This window comes from Poeciliopsis prolifica, unplaced genomic scaffold (assembly GCF_027474105.1).
Source record: "Poeciliopsis prolifica strain line A6 unplaced genomic scaffold, Auburn_PproV2 SCAFFOLD008, whole genome shotgun sequence".
NCBI classification, from domain to species: domain Eukaryota; kingdom Metazoa; phylum Chordata; class Actinopteri; order Cyprinodontiformes; family Poeciliidae; genus Poeciliopsis; species Poeciliopsis prolifica.
In genome coordinates this window covers 9,687,726-9,705,604 of record NW_026562383.1, presented here as the reverse complement: position 1 = coordinate 9,705,604, position 17,879 = coordinate 9,687,726, and the positions used below count along the sequence as shown (strand labels likewise).

The window sequence follows — 17,879 nt, the reverse complement described above, 5'->3', positions numbered from 1 at the left end:
ATTTACAGACTCCCAGGAAACAAGGTGATACAGAAAATGCTTCATGGCGTGAAACTCTTATCCAAACGAATGCAGTTCAATCTGAACTCTCGCTAAAAATTAAACAGGATGTTCTGTGAGTCACAGATCACTGTTTCTAATAGTGTTTTTTTTTTTTTAACAAAGTCTGAATCACAGGGAGTATGTTAGATCTGAACTCCACCTTCTAGGTAATTTGTTTAAGGTTGGGTGTGGAAGCAGATGTGGATTTGAGTGGCTCCCTCTGGTGTTTGGATTTGGCGTAGAAAAGGAGACAGCAGCCAGAAAGTGTTCAGATTGGTGATGGATGATGGGAAGTAAATGATAAATGAATAAAACTCAAGTACAGCATAACATCCTCATTAGTATGTAACCCACTGTATGTCGGATTTGATGGTCTGGACCAAAGTCAAGACATTAATTTTTTGCCACAGGGGACCAAAATAGTCAAGCTGATTGATTTTGAAAATAAAATTAAAAAAATAAAATATATATATAATTTTATGAACTTACAATATTTTAATGAATTTTTAAAAATCCAAGAAAAGGACTCTGTAAATCAAAAAGCACATTATTAAAAGAAATGCACAAAGTGACGTTATATGTTCGTTTCAGAGTGCAGCTGGCTGAATCTGACTAGATTCAGCTGTACTCTGACTTCAGTCCATTTACCAAAAACTCAGATTTGAAACAAAACAGCCATGGCAGACTTGACAAGATATGGGCATTTATTTGCTGATCAAATCTTGGTACAGAAAGTTTTCCATAATTTACATTGGCAGGATAAGTCTGAAGTGGCATCAAATGCGATGTTTGCAGCAAATCTGCTCATCTTTTCCTCAAACATGCTTCACTGTATAGAAAACTAAAAGTCATTCATTTAAACCTGGCACCTCAGCTTGACATTCCAGGGAGAAAATGAAAGCAGGTGATATGATACGGTAAAATATGTTTATCCAAAAAGCATGGCTTAAGGGCGTTGGGCTCAAGCATCTCAGCAGATAACGCAAAAGTTCTGCAAACATAATTTGTTCAGATTATTCATTTTGTCTTTTTTTAAACTGTAAAGTTCAGTCGTGGTTACAAAGTACACAGATGAACCGAAATGACTTTTTAAAAAATGTTCCACGTCCAATAACCCACAAATGAACTGAAGGATAATAAGATAAAAAAAGAATCCCATACAAGTCGGACTAAAACGATATAGCTTCACAGGAATTACTCCTGTAATATTGTCCCTATGTACAGTTTTCCATAAGACTTTTTCTCTTTTAACTTATGATATTGAGAAATAATGCCTGAACATTTATTATCCTAAAATGAACTATGTTAAAAAAAAGGCTTTTTTTTTCTAATGAAATTAACTTATCTTGAGCTTTCAAAGCAAAACTGGTAGATGTTATTTGTAATCCTTATCCGAGAACCTCTCCAAAAACTGAATAACAAAAAAGGATTTTCTTTAAGCAAACCTGAACAAATCCAGACTTAGTCCAGACATTAGACTGAAAACTAGGGACATGAAAATAAATCCACCAGATTTGTCAGTATATATCTTTAAAAAAAAAAAGTGTTACAAATAAATAAACAAACAATCAAAAGGACAAACGTAATATATTTTGGCAGGTATGCACAGAGTCAGTTTGTAAACAAAACAATCACACAGATGGCTCCAGAATGCTCCCTGTGATCGGGGACCACAGGTCTGTTTGCAGAGGTTCACTCTGTGTGCGCTGCACTCCTCCCTTCAGCTCTCCACAACCTGACAGTGCATCTCTGCAGCACCTCCCAACCTCAGCTACAACACGGCTAAATTATTCAAGGGAAGTGGAGGGGAAGGGAGCCCCCGCCTCCCCTCCTGAAGATGGTCCGTTCACAACGCGAAGAGATGACTCCCCCCTTCCCGCCGCCGCTCCCTTGCAGAACAGACTACCGGATCCTGGTGAAGAGGTTCAGCACCGACACAGATTCCTGAGAGGGAGGAATCACAAAAATATTGTTTTAAAATGCCATGTTGTGCATTTAGGGGAATGGAACAATTTGAAAAAGGAGTTGGGTCGCTACCTTAGTGGATCTCATTTTACTGAAGACGTTCCAGAACCGAAGTGTTTCATCTCCCGCCCCGGTCACGATGGCTTCTCCATCGGGTGACATGGCCTGCACAGAACGCCTTATTACACATCCAGTACACAAAATACTGTTATTATTCTAGCTACGTTCCAGAAAAGCTGACTGTCTCTTCATTACTTTCCAGCAAAGCAGCTCCACCGTCCAACCCGGGGCTGGAAGGAGAACCAGATTTTAACTGCTTCTATAAACTGCTTGGCTTCCCATAGCAACATGGTGCCTTCACATCACATCACTGCAAATGTCTCCACCAGGAAATGTTTGACACTCTCGGCTCTGCTCCGGATTTTTTGTAGAGCATCATAGACAGTTTGACTTCACAAGTAATATTTATTACAGCAGCTCTGAAGACAGAAAACCACCAGAGCAATGTATCTAGGATCAAAACCACGATCAGCTGTTCTCTGCCTGGAGCCAGAATACTAGATTACTGCAAGCAGTATCTATGATCATGCTTGAGCCCTCCGGAAAGGATATTGTCGCAGATTTTGAGTCTTGTGACAAATTTAAAGAGGCCAAAAGAACTTAACATTAGCTAATTTATTGTTTTTTCAAATTTCAAATTAATTAATATCCAAGAAAAGATTCCCCTGTGCTTTTTATTATCCTTCACCAACAATAATTTTCATCTATTTTCTTGTTTATGGTGGCTAATCTCTATATAAATTGCTTACCAGGTAGAGTACTCTGTAGGAATGCCCGGTGAGTTTTGCCACTTGGGTTAAAGAGGGATACTTCCAAACCAGGATCTGGTTTTGGGAATAACCATGTGTGCTAACCTGGAGGGAACAACAAACAAAAGAAAAGCAAACAAATGAGCAGGAAAGTGGCACAGGAGCAGAGAGGGGTATATAGTAGGTGTGGTATTGAATAAAAGCAGTAAAAAAACAAAGAAACAAACAAAAAAAAAAGCTATTGGCAGGGTCACAACGTTAAAAGAAACACCTGTTACCCTGGCAAAAATATTTAAGGAACAGCAACAATTTCTACTTTCATTCTGGAGTTAAAATTAAATGCAAAAAAATAAAATAATAAAAATTAAAACTGCAATTTTTGAACCTCCAGCACATAATCTATGTCATGTCTTCCAATCAATAAAAATGAAGAACTTAAACTGTACTGGCAGGTCAGACCGCAGAGAAAACTGGCCACAAAAAAAAAGCCTGATTTAAAATCCTTCAGTCATTTCCAAGCTGAGCTTTGAGTCACGAACACATCTGGAACCAACTGTACTTTTCCCCCCTTTGCAACTATTCTCTTTCACGTCAACAGCATCAGAAGCGACAGAGGACTCACCAGTTCATTGGTGTGCTTGGACCAGGCCAGGTTGCAGACCTGAGAGCCGGTGTCGGTGCACTGCAGCGGCTGGCCGGTCAGAGTGTTCCAGAAGCGGATGCAGCGGTCAGCCGTGCCGCCACCTGAGGCCAGCAGGCCATGCTGGTGGGGTGACCAGGCGATGGCCTTAACTGCAGCCAAGTGCTCCGTGTATTGCTGCACGGGCAGCACGCTCGAGTGGTTCCACACAAGTAGCTATGGAAACAGGGAGAAGCAGGACATTAGGTTGCTCTCCAGATGTGCAGCAATCAGAGGAACAGATGAGATCCTTTTTCTGCCTACCTTGTTATCGTTTCCACCTGAAGCCAGTAGCTGGTGGTCCGTGCTCCACTTGAGCCCACAGACTTCCTGCCTGTGGCCCTGGAGACGACGCTCCGACTGCAGAGGCGGCGCTCTGATGTCCCGCTGCAGAATCACACGATCGCGGCTTCCAGACGACAGCTGGTCGGCGTTCCACGCCAAAGCACCTGGCAGCAAAACAAAAAAACCCCCGAAAGGCGGGTCAAAGGGGAGATGATTCACTGGGTGAAAACGAGAGACACTGATAACAACTGCGAAGAAATATTCAAATCTTCTAATAAATTCGTCTTCACACCGTCTCCTCCTTCATCTGTTCATCTGTCTTACTGTCAACTCACCCACTCTGGCCGTGTGTCCCTCCAACACAGAGAGCTTCTTCCCTGCTGCCGCGTCCCAAATTTGGACGTAGCCCTTATGAGTGCCCACCGCTACCAGGTTACCCTAAAAACAACAACAACACGCGTCCAGTCAAACACAGCTCAGCCGAAACACTTGGATATGTGATTGTGGAGTCAGACAATGCGTTTAAACCTTACATGTTTCGTTTAATTATTTAAAAAGAGGAACAGAAATTTTGTACTCTGTTCAACAATGGATCTGTTTCTATTTCAGTAACCTTTAGATAGCTTTAACGAGAATAGAAACTTGATTTTTAAATACTGAAGTATTTAGACCACGACTTTTTAATCATGGTCTCCATTTAGACCCGATGTAGAATGGAGTTTACATTGAGACTAAAAAAAAATAAAAATATCCAACTCGACCAGCAGTCATTGTGTCTAAGCCCAATTCAACCCTACTGATTAACTTTAATTATAGGCCTGAGCCAGAAGAAACCCGGCATATTATTTTAATTAAGATTTTACTGCTTTTCTTTTTAGGCCATCAGTTAAGGAAGAAGTAAACCTTCTCCTGATTTTGACTTTTGTTCAATGTCTTCCGGCTCCATCCTGTCGCTTGTTATAATCACAGTGAGTCATGTTAAGACACGTGATTGATAGGAATCAATCGCTGCTGCTGTTCAAGTGGAACACGGTGGAGTCTGACTAGAATCTACACCCTACTTATTTCCTTTATTTCCTCAACAGGTTAACTATCATCTCCCTTGTTTAGACTATAATAAACAGATTAACACAACTGTACATTGTGTATTCTTGTTTGGCTGTCTCTGTCCTGTGTGTATTCACTGGTTGGGTTTGGACTCGGGTCATAAATCTAAACTCTACATTATAAACATAGAGTAAATCTTCTAGTCAAGTTTTAGCCCAATATTTTTTTTATTCATTCATTAACAGTGTTTAGATTGTGTAAATATAAATATACACAACTTCCTTGGTATGTGCACTATTCAAGGTTTTTGACAGTAAAATAAACACAGTAGCTCAGAAAAATCATGTTGCCTGGCAAAATGTCAAGTTTCCACTGAAACCAGAAACATTCCTGCATATTTTACAGTTCAAGTCTTTGTGCTTCTGGTCACATCAATTTTAATTTGTTCCACTTAATTGTGTGGATAATATTATCCCAATGAAAACCAGACACACATGCATATTCGCCAGTACTGATCGGTACAAGACATTTGAAAGTCACATGGAGATGTATTACATTTTAACTAAAGGCTGCGACATAAAAATATATGTTTCTCTTTTATAGATGCATTCATGATTGAATTGCGGTTTAATTTTGTGTATTTCCAATTAAGTCCCATCATACTTCACATTCTAATAATGCATTTTTTTTTGTAGATTCATAAATAAAGTGAATTTTATTGCCCTTTCAACATTTCAACTTATAAACAGGACATTGTTTCTGAAATGCAGTAATTGCAAATACCTAAAACTGTACTAAAATAAGATTTGTTTTGATTTCTGGGGAACAATAACATCTTTTTTTTTTGTGAAAGGACGGCGACCTACCCTCTCTGACCAGCCCACTGATGTAACCGAATCTCCTTCCACAGAGAGGTCGCAAAGACGCGTCACCTGGGAAACAAGAAGAAAGAAAAAAGGTTCTTGACATTCGCAACACAAGGATCGGAAAACTTTCAACGCCAGATTGAAAGGGGTGTCGCACACCTGACTAGTGCAGGCGCTCCACAGGTAAACACAGGTACCCAGCCCCACGCTGAGCACGTTCAGAGAGGACCAGTCCACCAGGTTGAGGTAGAAGTCGTCCTGAAGCTCTGGAGCATCTAAAACTTTAAAGGGGATTTTGGAAATCTTGCGTGTAGGCTTTCTTGGTGACCGTAGCAATTTTTGGCTGCAGAGCAAATAACAAGTTAAGAAAAAAAAAAAAAAAAAAATCACAAAAAACAAAACAAAACAAAACAAAAACTTCTTGATTCTGGATTAATATTGATTACCTGTTGCTACTGACAGGTGATAACGAATACGGGGAAACCGTGTTGCCGTCTTCTTCTGGTAGAGCCCTCTTCGTACTTACAGAATACTATAAAACACAAACGGCAAATAATTCATGAGGAAATCCCAGTTTAAAATGAACAAACACAAATTACGGCCATCTTCTTTTCTTACACTAAAAAGGCTCCTCTTGGCAGGAGTAGATGGCTGCAATCGACGGTCTTCAGACTGAGGGTCTTGAACTTTCTCAATTCCCGCTCCCAGCAGCTCATTCTTCAGCAGAGCGGAGTAAGCCAGACCGTCCACTGACGACAGAAACGAATATGAGAGGCGAAGAAACTAACCGGGCTGTCAAAATTAAACACAAATTCACCATACTCCCTCTGCAATTTCACTGCTCCCCCTCATATTTTAGCGAGAATATTTGCCTGAGCTGTGTTTAATACTGGTTTCCTTTTTCTATATGCCTTCTCACACTTTGTAAATGAAAGAGGTCGAGTCATCAAAACTGGCTTAAGAATGAGGAAAAGCTTGAGGAAACAGTTCAAAATATTAGATAAAAATCAGCTTTAAATGAACATCTAAAACCAATAAAAAAAAAATCTGTTATCTGTTAAGACTCACTGTCTTCTCTGATGTATGTCTTTCAATATAAACAATTCATAATTTATCACTAATTAAAACTTCACTAGAAAATTATATTTAAACTCTACTGGGGGAAAAAAAAGTGATTTTATTCTTTAGAAAAACACGACTAAGGGCTTCATAGTGACACCTTTGTTGCTAAGCACGGCTCGGAGATTTTGTTCGGCTGGACATCAGGTTGGCAAACCTCTCAGGAAGGATTTTGGTTTGCTCCTCTGTTCAGAAATACTCTAAAGCCTTTAGGTTTAGTGGCTGCTGCTAAGCAACACAGAGCTACAGCTCACTCAGTACATTTTTGGAGGACTAAGGTGTGTAGACCGAATAGGAGGCTCAATGACCGGAGCCTGGATCTCCCTTAGCCTCCTCAGTGATGACCCCTGGCGAAGCGACCGGGGTCAAGACGCACCACAGGACGGTCAGTGGTGAATGACTGGTCATTCACTCTGACCAATCAGCACCTCCACTATGGGAGGAATGTTCACACACGACAATTTATGACTCACGGGCCTCATCTATTAGTCCATAAATGTGTTGAATTTATCTTATAACAGAAAAAAACTTCATTTTTCGTCATCATGTTTTCCAACTTGCTGAATAAAGACAAAAACACACAGATAGCTGCAAGATTTACACCCTGCTCAGATCTCCTATCTTTCCATGGTGATAACTGATTTAAAAGGATTTATTCTGCGTTTGACCTCTGTGCCAAACAGACACATGAAACCTGGCAGGGTCACAGGGGATCAACACCTCATTTCACTAAACCCTCCCTTTCTTCCCCGGTGAGCAAGCTCACAAAACAGCTGCGATCAGATAAATATTTCCTCCACTTCGTGTTCATTGAAAAGAAGACGGCTAAACAGAAAAGTTACTGCTTCATAAGAGCTTTCAGTAAGGGTGTTTTAGTTCAAGCTCACACAAGCTTGAATCGGGTCAGTCGCCTCAAATTCACACACAGCAGCAGTAATTTTTGTCTCCAGGAGTTCCCAAACAGGCAGAGCTGAACCAGAGAGGCTCACCAGCCAAACCAAGCCCCCTTTCATAACGCATGATGTTTTTTAAAATGATTATTTTGAATTTAACACTTTTGATAGAGTGAAGATGCAGGAAGCAGGGTTTTATGTTCAAAAGAAATCACAGAAATAAAAAGGGTAATGATCATCGATTTCTTCAAAATCAAATCCTTTCTATGCTTAAATGCAAGCAGCAGTGTGAAAAAGTGTTGGCCTCCCTTTTTTTGTATCCTTTACACACTTCAGTGTTTAAAAAAAAATAAAAAAAATCAAACCAATTGAAATGTTGGTCAAAGTCAACACAAGTGAACACAAAATGTAATCTTTAATTGGTGTTCATGAGAAAAAAGGATAAAAACATAAACAAACTGGCCAACAGGTCTCCAAACCCAGAAGAACAATACACTGTAGCTAAAAAGCAAAATAATCATTTTTGCTTGAGGAAAAAAAAAAGACAAAATGGTCAAATTTACCAAACTACAACTTAAGAAAGATGAAATGATTATGTGATAGATGAAATGCTGACCTCTTAAAACACCCGACCGTTGTGATTAGAGGAACATAGCCCATATTTTACAAAAAGTAAACAAGGATAGAATAATGCAATTTGTGTAAGAGTTCTGTTTTCATTTACAGCGTTTTCTGGCTCAGAATCCTTTAAAAGAAAATTTAGAGTGACTGACATCCATCTCTGATATTGCCTGCTTTGAGATGTCAGGAGAAATGGAAGCTGCTACGGATTTGTGCCAAAAATATCCCAGATTAAGAGGAAAAAATGTTTTTAAAAATCAGGACATATAGTACCTTTATTGCTGTCGGTTGTCCCATCTTTGGTTTTTCTATTTTGACTGTGCGACTTTTCAATTTCCTGGATCAGAAAATGAAAAACAAGACAAAGCTGGACATTAAGCAGAAGATCGAACAAAACGAGTAGCGTGAAATATGTTTCCAAAGCGCACAAACTGAACACTGATGCTGGAAGCGTGATGCGTTTGCTACGACAGACAGCGAAGTCGCTGGTGAAGAGCGGCAGACTCACATTAATGCGGTGGAAGTTGACACTCCAGTTGGCTCCCGCCCGGGAGGGGATGAAGCGATCACCGTGCTTGCTGGGAGAGGACAGGGGGGAGCTGGTGGGTGTCAGAGATCGCACTGCTCCCACAGCTTTCTACACGAGGGAAGAGAGAAGACAGCAATTTCTGACTGGAGGCCAAAGAGAAACAGCTCTTGGACACAGACTTGAAATTTTAATAACAAAACAGGAGGATAATTTATGTGGCAGATGGTGCATTCATTTGAGGTGTTAAGAACAGGAGGCAACATTTACAAAGGCCAATCATTTGGCCAATGAGGAGCCTCAACCCTGGAGCCACGGTCAAATAACTTGTCTGTTAACTATTTTACTTTCACACAGATGGACAGTAACAAGCTCTTCCATTCTTAGTCTTTCGCCAATTTACAACTATTATTTTTGCGAGAATTGTCAATATTGTTCAATGATGATGAATTAAACATACTAGTTAAGACAGATGGCACAACTTTCTGCGCCTGGTGCTGGTGTCTTCTTGACTGTCGCCTGCAGCCTTTTACATTCTCAGAACTGAGAACTAGACCAAATAACAGCAATTTGATGCAATCAGTTGGCTTCTTTTTGTCAAGCAGGCACTTTATAGACGCCAATATATTGAATATGAGTGGGTGATACAGTTATCTTTACAATGAAGGATTACAAAATTTGAGGCTGTGGCTGAAGATGCTTTATTTGAACAAGCAACTATAAAAACTGAATGCACATTTACGTTATATACAGGCATTTAACGTAAATTTCAGACCAAAAAGCTTCTATAATGCGTTTGCTAACATGAGCATAAAGAAAATCTCTAGTGACAGGTAATTGTGCAGATGAAAGTGATACCAAAAGAGAAGGTTCAATTGTTCATTAAAACCCTTAAATGCAGAGCACAATCTGTGGATGCACAATATGCTGACACTGAGCAGTGGAAGACTGCACTGGGTGTCACTCCTATCAGCTGACAACTGGAAACTGAGGCTTCAGTTAATACAGCCTCACCACGATGGAACAATAACAGCCTGGAAAACCGTTGCCTGGTCTGAGGAGTCTTGATCTCAGCTGTTACATTCAGATGGCAGTGTCAGACTCTGGTGAAAAACAATGCGAAACCACAAATCCAAACAGCTTTATTTCACTCCGTCAGGCTGGTGGTGATATAATGGTAGAGAGAATACCTTTTTTTGCAGACTTTGAGCCCATTGGTGCCATTTGTTGTTCAAATTTCAATTAAAAACAGGAAGAAATACATTTTTTATCCCTATTATCTTCTGTGGAACATTGGTTTTGTTTCCTATAAGAAACAAGATTTTTGGTTTAACAAAAATAAATTCAATCCAAATCGATCCAATTATTGTTGTTGACCACCGCAATATCTTTATTTAATGTTTACAAATCTTCACATGGATATTTCCAGTAGAATTATGCACCATGTCTCACAGATCACTACATCGCAAACTGGTTTCTTGAACATAACAATGAGAGCAATTTACTCTAATGGCTCCCAAAGTCGCCAGATCTCAATCCATTAGAATACCTTTGGATTGAAACAGCAGATTCAGAGAATGGATGTTCAGCTGACAAATCCACAATTGTGTAATGCCATTATATATTTATGGAAAAAAATCTCTCAACAAAAAACAACAAAAAAAAGCCTCATAAGAATGTCATTTTGTGCAATATTAAAACCACAAGAGATTGTCTTTGGTATGTTGTGCATAAGATGCAAAAAGTCACAGTGGGAGTTGATAACACAATGACAGAGTCTCCTTATGGTCTCTTTAGTACAACTTTTAACGGCGATTTGGCACAAAACCACGCAGTAAAAGTGTTGAAAATATTCAGAAAGTTAAATACTTATGTAAAAATATCATAACTTTAATAGAAAAATAGCACAGAGAATCAGATAGAAAGCATTACCATACATTGACATTCTTGTGCATTTTTTTCACTCAAGAATCGTAGACTTTTTAAAAAAACAGAACAGAGCATGTAAATATTATATAGTGAACGTTTGCCTTGACATTTTCATGACAGATCAATGAACAAGCTGAGTCCTGAATCTTGCTTATTTTTGTGCCACTTCTCATTTTCTCCTGCATGTTCTACCAGCTTCCATGAAAACAATTTTGCGGGAAAAGAAAATGAGCAAAGAAGGAAAGGTAAGTTTCTTGCATACTCACTATGGGGCTTGCATTCTCATTTTGGATATTTATTTGTCTGAGCAGCCGGCACTCATAATCCTGATCCATCATACCTTAACAAAACAAGCAAAGACAACACAATATGTTACAGCAAAGATTAGAAATTTAAATAACTGATGAATTGTCATTTTTAACTTTCAGAAGACATTTTAGTCTGACAGTACTTCAATTAACTTTTTGAATAATAATGCAAAAAATATAGGTTACATGTTTTGTCTAGAGCTGTTGTAAACAAATATTTTAGTAATCAAACAATCTATCTATTATTCTTACTATTAGTTGAGTAATTGGATGAAAAAAACGACAAAAGAAAGCAGTGGTAAATCTAACATAACAGCAGTATTACTATCAACATCAGTCCAATTTTCCACATTTGAGCTTCCCTAATAATAACTTTTCTGTAGTTTAGAAAATTTCCGTGCAATAATAATAGTAATAGCTCGCTTTCCAAGTCAACCTGAAGAAAACTTAAACAAAAATCTTAAATTATATTCAGTGTAATAATAAAGAGGCAGGCTCACACACAACGCTTATAAAAAATGTCTGCAGTCCAACTTTTCGTTTCTGTATTCATCCTCAGTCACCTTGCCCACATTTATAGATTTTGTGTCCATGTTAGCGACGGGATTTGACATGTTTGTTCGTCACACACAGAAACTCATCTACCAGCTACATATCACCGCCACCCATTTGTTGAGAACGGGATGATATGAAATAAACTTTCCGGTTCGTCTGTAAAGCTACACTTAGGTTAATCATCTAATGCGCAGCTGCCCGCAGTGTTAAGTCTATCCGCTCACCTGTATAAATACACCTGCAGCGTTTTAATCATCTCGAATCACTCCAGGAATCGCTTCACCCCTACTTCTGTCTAAAAGGTTAATTGTATAACTATTCATTAAGAGGCAGAAAATAATCCACTGCGGTCATAAATTGGTCAAATCAAGTGAAATCCTATTTAAAAAAAAAAAAAAAAACGAGTGAGGACATGACAGTTTAACTCATAAAAGTTTGCTTCGTCCCGAATCCAACTGATGTCAAGTTTAGATTTAACGTTACATTATTATTCATTTACTTTATATGGATTTAGTTCATTCTAAATAGATGCTAATAAGAGCACCACTATAATCTACTTGACACTACACAACTATTTACTTAGATCTGAAAATGCATCCAAACCACACGGATTTACCTGTATTTAAAATTAACATTACATGTTAATTATCATTACTATATAGTTGCAGTACTAAAAAAGACAAAAACAAAACAAAAACAATCCAATCACCTAGCGCACAGAGCTAAGCTAAGCTAACGTTAGCTGTCAAGCTAATGCTTTGTCAACACTATTTGTGAACAATCTCCACTTGCGATAAGTCCTACCTTTATCCAATACACTCTCCTCTTTTGGTGCTGGTGAGCTCCTTCTGTCCAGGCGTGTCAAACTCACGTCTTTTCTTGTGCCTTTAAAACGGGAATTAATAGAATACAAATGAATTCTTTAATCGAGTATTCAATTTGGGTTTGCAAAGCACCACGGGAAGGGCGTGACGTCACTGATTTTGAATCGCACACTTCTCGTTGCTAAGGAAACGTGTGCCCCTCGTCGGTTCTGGTCTTCTTTGCCATGCGATAAAATAAATTAATGTTTGCTAATATAGCAGCCTATTGCGCTTCCATTAAGACAAGGCATTTTCAAAACAAACCAAGGAGGTTTTATTTTTCACCACTGACTTTGTGTGCGCATAAAAAAAAGAATATATAGATATATATAAACATGGCTTTTACAGAATACAAATAAGAGTACGTCATCATACTCATGAGTACAAAGTGAAATTTATTAATTACAATACTGCACATTTAATAATAAAATTGCAAAATTACCCAAACTCTTATAACTGAAGGGAGCTTTCACTACAAGCTCAAGTCCTTTTCCTGTAATACATGATCCTGACATCAGCATGCTTCATCATTGGGACGCTCTTGTCAGGCTGATGTGTTGTCAGTTTTCCACCAAACATAGGATTTGGCATATTGGAATTATTTTTCATTTTGGATCTCATAGGACCAGAGCTCCGTCTTTCACTTCCATGCTAACATGGTTGGGACACACCAAACTTGACTTTTTACTTGTTCTTCAGTAAAGGCTAAATTAGAAGTTTGCGTAATTAATAGTTCTGCTGACAGATTTTTGTACCCGAGCTGTGAATCTTTGCAGCTTCATCAGTGTTATAGTGACTGATCCTCTGATTAAAAGCTCTCCTTCCCAGATTTAGTTTAACCATGTCTCCACTTGACTGATGGCACAAAAATTATTATCCATGCAAAATAATTCAGTTTGAGAATATTTTCTTATTTTGGATACTTTTTTTCAAAGAGGACTGCATGAATCTCTTTCAAACCGCTTTATTGGTATAAAAAGAAATGCCAGTGAAAACAAGTGTACTGGAGATAAGTACTAAAAGAAATAATATGTGCAAAAGATTAAAAAGAACATACATTCAATGACAACTCCTGAAACTAGTCAAACAGCATTATAATTTGTATGATACCGCAAAACCCAGTGTAAAATTATAACCAGACAGCAAAACTCCCAAATATAATTTACTCTAACTTTGTAAATTGTGACATTATATTTCAGGAATAATGTCAAGAATGTTTTCTAAATGGTCCAATAGCTTAGCTAAATTAATCTGATTCACAGTTGTAGAACAACTTAGATTACGTTCAAGTAAATGACCGTAATTCTACTAAAAAAACAAAACAAACCCCCCCCCCCACATTTCCAGTGATATGTGCAAAAACCAATTTTAAATGTGATATAACCTGAAGAAACACTCAAAATAGCTAAAATGAAAAATGTGGGGTGTTTAGCCATTTCGATTAAGAATCTAATGAAGGTCAAATCAAACAGATATCTAGCAAAGTTTTTACAATTATAATGAGAGTTAACTGTGGACTGCTTCTAAATTTGGTTGAGTTTATATCACATGTTAAGGTCTCCTGAATTAGGCTCTATTAAAAATGATTGCTCACAAAATGAATGCAGGAATGCCATCCCAGAAACAATATTTCTCTTAGCATCACATTCTCTGCAAAGTACAATATTCCATAAAAAAATATATATATACACAGAAAGATTATTTAATGAAGTAGTCTGACAATTCGACAGAACAGACCAATGCAAGTGGAGAAAATTGGAGGATAGATTCGCTGTTTTGAAGAAGTGAATGATGAAATGGCAAACTAAACAAAATAAACTAAGCACAGCTTCCTGATCTACAGGGAGGAGGTATCTCTGGCCATGAGCTGCGAGCCACTGTTGACCTGGAAGCGGGTTTCATCAGATATACCATACTGTTCCAATGGATCCTGCAGAGAAAGCAGACAGTCAATATAGACTAGAAGTGGCAATTCATTTTTATTACAGTGAAACTAAATATTGTTAAACAAACCATTAATTGAGACAACAGGAGATGATAATACTTTTAAGACAAAGTGCTGTCCCACTATATTTTACTGTTATTTGTTTTAAAACAGAATGTTGTCAAACGAGTGGCTGTTTAAATCTCTATGTGTGAATATGTTCCTTTAAAAGTTCAAGAAATTTTTCTTTAAAAAAAAAACAAAAAACCTGTAAAGACCTGTGGATTATTCTATTTGACCAGAAAATGTTCTTCTTGGGTTTGCAGTGCTAACAAAACACAGCAGAAAAAACTAGAGAAAAAGATCAAGGAAGAATAAAAAAGAAAAATGAGAATAAAGGGAAGAATAAGGAGACGAAGAATGGAGAAATAGACTGTGATTAAGAAAATAAGTAAGAAAGGAAGCACAAAGAACAAGATTAGCACAAAAGAGCTAAAAAAAAGAAAGGAAAAATAAAAGGAAGAAAAATCCAAGCTGACAGTAGATAACTGAGCATAATCTATTTCCATGTTATTTCAGAACTGATACTTATGTTTAAAATACTTCAGTGACAGAAATGTTCCCTGTGCCAATCACTGTTCAAAGGTTGCCACCAGGAAAGAAGCTTAATCTGTGTTCCTGCAGATCTCACCTTTCCAGTGAGCCTGTGGATTTCCGTCCGATAGAATATAAGATTCCTCCTCATGAACTCGTAGCTGCAAGAAATGACAAAAATTAATTGAGCATTTTAGGAGGATTGTCGCTGGTAAGAATGTATAATTTCAAATGGAAAAACCCATAAGTTTACAGTATTTTTACACTGCAGTTGGAAATCTACAAGAATCACATCTCTTAAGTAGGAGGCTATATTCTTTCAAGTTAAGCAGGTAACCCAACTAATAAACCAGGTAATATTGGGAAATTAGCCTTTTATGAAGTCTGTAAAAATGTTTCAATAAGTTCAGGATAAACAAAACATAAAAAAGTGTAAATAATAATTAAAGCCACATATCATGGGATGCAATCTAAACAAACAAGACTATCCTTTTCCCTCTGCAGAAATATTTCTCATGTAATTACAAAATTGTATCACTTTCATGTCGCACTCTAAATCGCCCAAGCAGGGATATAGCTCAATAACTATAACATATTTAAAACCCAAAAAAAAGTAAACAAGAGAAAGAAACTGATGAAGCAAGATTAAAACAATTACTTTTCCCAATGAACAACAGCCGCCTTCAAGCAGTTGCAAAAGAATACGCGCTTTCAAAGAGATATCATTAAAAATGATATGGTTGACACTCATGCCACTGTTTCTCACAGCAATAAGAAATTAAAAATATGCAAGACGGTGATGCACAAATCAATTTGTCAGTGATTTTATGATTACCGTAGAGGTTAACTGAGGTTATGGTAAGATCATCCCATATTTATTTTAAGCACTGTTTGTGTTAAAAGAAGGAAAGATGTCAGTATTACCTGGCTTTGATAATAAAGTCTATCCACTCCTTACATTGCTCTTCAGAGTCGCACTCAAACAGATATTTCCTCTCCGCTTCATCTAGAAATGCTGGGAGAGAAACAACCATCAAGTTAGTGAAACACTTGAATTGAAACTGTAAAACAGTCATGATTATTGGACTTTGCTCCTACACGGATGCGCCTTTTAGCAGAAATAGGAATGGGATTGTTACTGGTGTCAAAATACCAAAATGTTTTCTTACTAGGAAGAAAGTTGTTGAAGAAAAACAACTTTCTTCCTAGTAAGAAAAAACACCATTAAATTATTCTCACTAATTTAATGGTGAGAATAGAAATGTGATGTATTTATATGTGGTGTATATGTTGAGTGTCAATGGCTCACCAATGGAGAAAGTCTGACTGTCCTCTCTCTCTACACGACACTGCTCCAAGAGCAGAGCCCCGATTGGCTGTAAAGTAAACATTTACATGGAATTGAGCCAAGTCATCCACTAAAACAGATGCAATTGTTGTGTTGAGATAAAGAGGAAGCAGTGACTCAAACTGACCTCCTCCTCATCAGTCCGGAAGTAAAACAGAAAGTTAACGACCAGTTTCACCAGCCTCCTCTTGACAACTGAAAGACACACAGATACTCCTCTGAACCGCACACTTACTGATGTTAGCACGGCCAATAAATAAACATTAGCTGTTGGGACAGAATACTCGAGAGGTGAACAAATATTGTAGTCAGGAGGAAATTGGTCGTGTCTTACCGTCTCCTTTCTTGGGACCTCGCATTCCCAGCTCTGCTGCCATCTCTGAGGGTTGGCGGCTCAAACACACCAGCTCCTTCTCGTTGAAACGCATCTCGATCACTGAAGAAGGCGGAGGGGTTTTCTTTGGCTACGAGTGAATCGCTTTACTCAATAAAAACATCGCAAAGGAGACCTTGAACGATAAATATGCCGGAGCAACGTTAGTGTTTCTCAAGCCGAGTTCGCTTCTTGCTTATCTGATGTGGTCGCACCGTGACAGAGGCAGTCCACTCATCTCTGCGGTGAGGTTGTTCAACATCCGTGACCACACTTCTTCTCCTTCTGCTGCACACCGGATAAACTCACTACTTTGTGCCTCTCTGGTGAGATTTGCGAAGGTTGTCAAGCTTCCAGAACGTCCATTATCGCCATCTAGTGGGCTGGAATGTCAGGTGACGTGCCCGTCCGTCCGAGGGATCAGCAACCTGAGGCTCCCGAACCGCGTGTGGCACTTTGCCCCCTCCACTGTGGCTCCAGAGAATCAAATTCGGCAATAAAGCGGTTTTAAAAATAATGTAATGTTAAAAATATGTCATAGCTTGAATATTTACAAATGAAAATATTTTTTTCAGTTGTAAAAATTGAATAATATTTTTTTTCTAATATCTGAAAATAAAACAAAAGAATTAAATGTTACTATTTTTCAAGATAAAACATTTTATTTATGTTTATAAAGTTTCAAATTTTTGAGGCTCTAGACAAATTGTATTTAATAGCAGTAGGGGGGAAAGCGGCACTTTGTATTGAAAAGTTTGCTAACCCCTGATCTATCGAATATTAAAATGTTATCATTGAATAAACGTTCAAATAAGTTACTTTGTCTAAGTTAAAATAAATTGGAAATAAAAATGAATGCTATAATTATTTAAATTTAACAAAGTGCATATTCATAATTAAAACAAAAAAAAAACCATGTAAAAATAATTAGAAAATTAGCTCGCTGAATTTCTTATTCAATGTGTTAATTGACTAAAAACAAATGCAAATCAGCAGATAGATAGTTTTTTATGTGTATATATGAAACTTGCCCCAGCAATGAAAGTTATTTCTACATCTACACTCATAGACAGAGAAAATAAATTCTCTTTGAGTAAATGTAATCGATATGGCCCACAGAACACAGCATTAGT

General features: G+C 37.9%; 2 protein-coding genes across 3 annotated transcripts; both read right to left on the bottom strand.

Annotated features, from left to right (window-relative positions):
• Positions 1 to 728: 728 nt before the first annotated feature.
• On the bottom strand, positions 729 to 12,600 carry fzr1a (fizzy/cell division cycle 20 related 1a). The gene is made up of 14 exons (XM_055033755.1): positions 12,449 to 12,600; positions 11,048 to 11,121; positions 8,835 to 8,963; positions 8,600 to 8,663; positions 6,312 to 6,442; positions 6,140 to 6,225; positions 5,853 to 6,036; positions 5,694 to 5,759; positions 4,116 to 4,218; positions 3,760 to 3,944; positions 3,439 to 3,672; positions 2,817 to 2,921; positions 2,080 to 2,172; positions 729 to 1,986 (listed from the first exon to the last, which is right to left on the bottom strand). Exons 2-14 carry the CDS (start codon positions 11,117 to 11,119, stop codon positions 1,945 to 1,947), a joined length of 1,494 nt encoding a protein of 497 aa, XP_054889730.1. The 5' UTR covers positions 11,120 to 11,121; positions 12,449 to 12,600; the 3' UTR covers positions 729 to 1,944.
• An 855-nt stretch (positions 12,601 to 13,455) lies between these two features.
• Positions 13,456 to 17,111, bottom strand: plekhj1 (pleckstrin homology domain containing, family J member 1). Of its 2 annotated transcripts, XM_055032481.1 has the most exons (7): positions 16,962 to 17,111; positions 16,708 to 16,882; positions 16,501 to 16,568; positions 16,335 to 16,401; positions 15,950 to 16,040; positions 15,123 to 15,186; positions 13,456 to 14,437 (listed from the first exon to the last, which is right to left on the bottom strand). In XM_055032481.1, exons 2-7 carry the CDS (start codon positions 16,799 to 16,801, stop codon positions 14,345 to 14,347), a joined length of 477 nt encoding a protein of 158 aa, XP_054888456.1. In that variant the 5' UTR covers positions 16,802 to 16,882; positions 16,962 to 17,111; the 3' UTR covers positions 13,456 to 14,344. The 2 variants fall into 2 exon arrangements, with proteins under 2 accessions (XP_054888456.1, XP_054888455.1); XM_055032480.1 differs by having other exon boundaries at positions 16,708 to 17,111.
• Between the last annotated feature and the right edge of the window lie 768 nt (positions 17,112 to 17,879).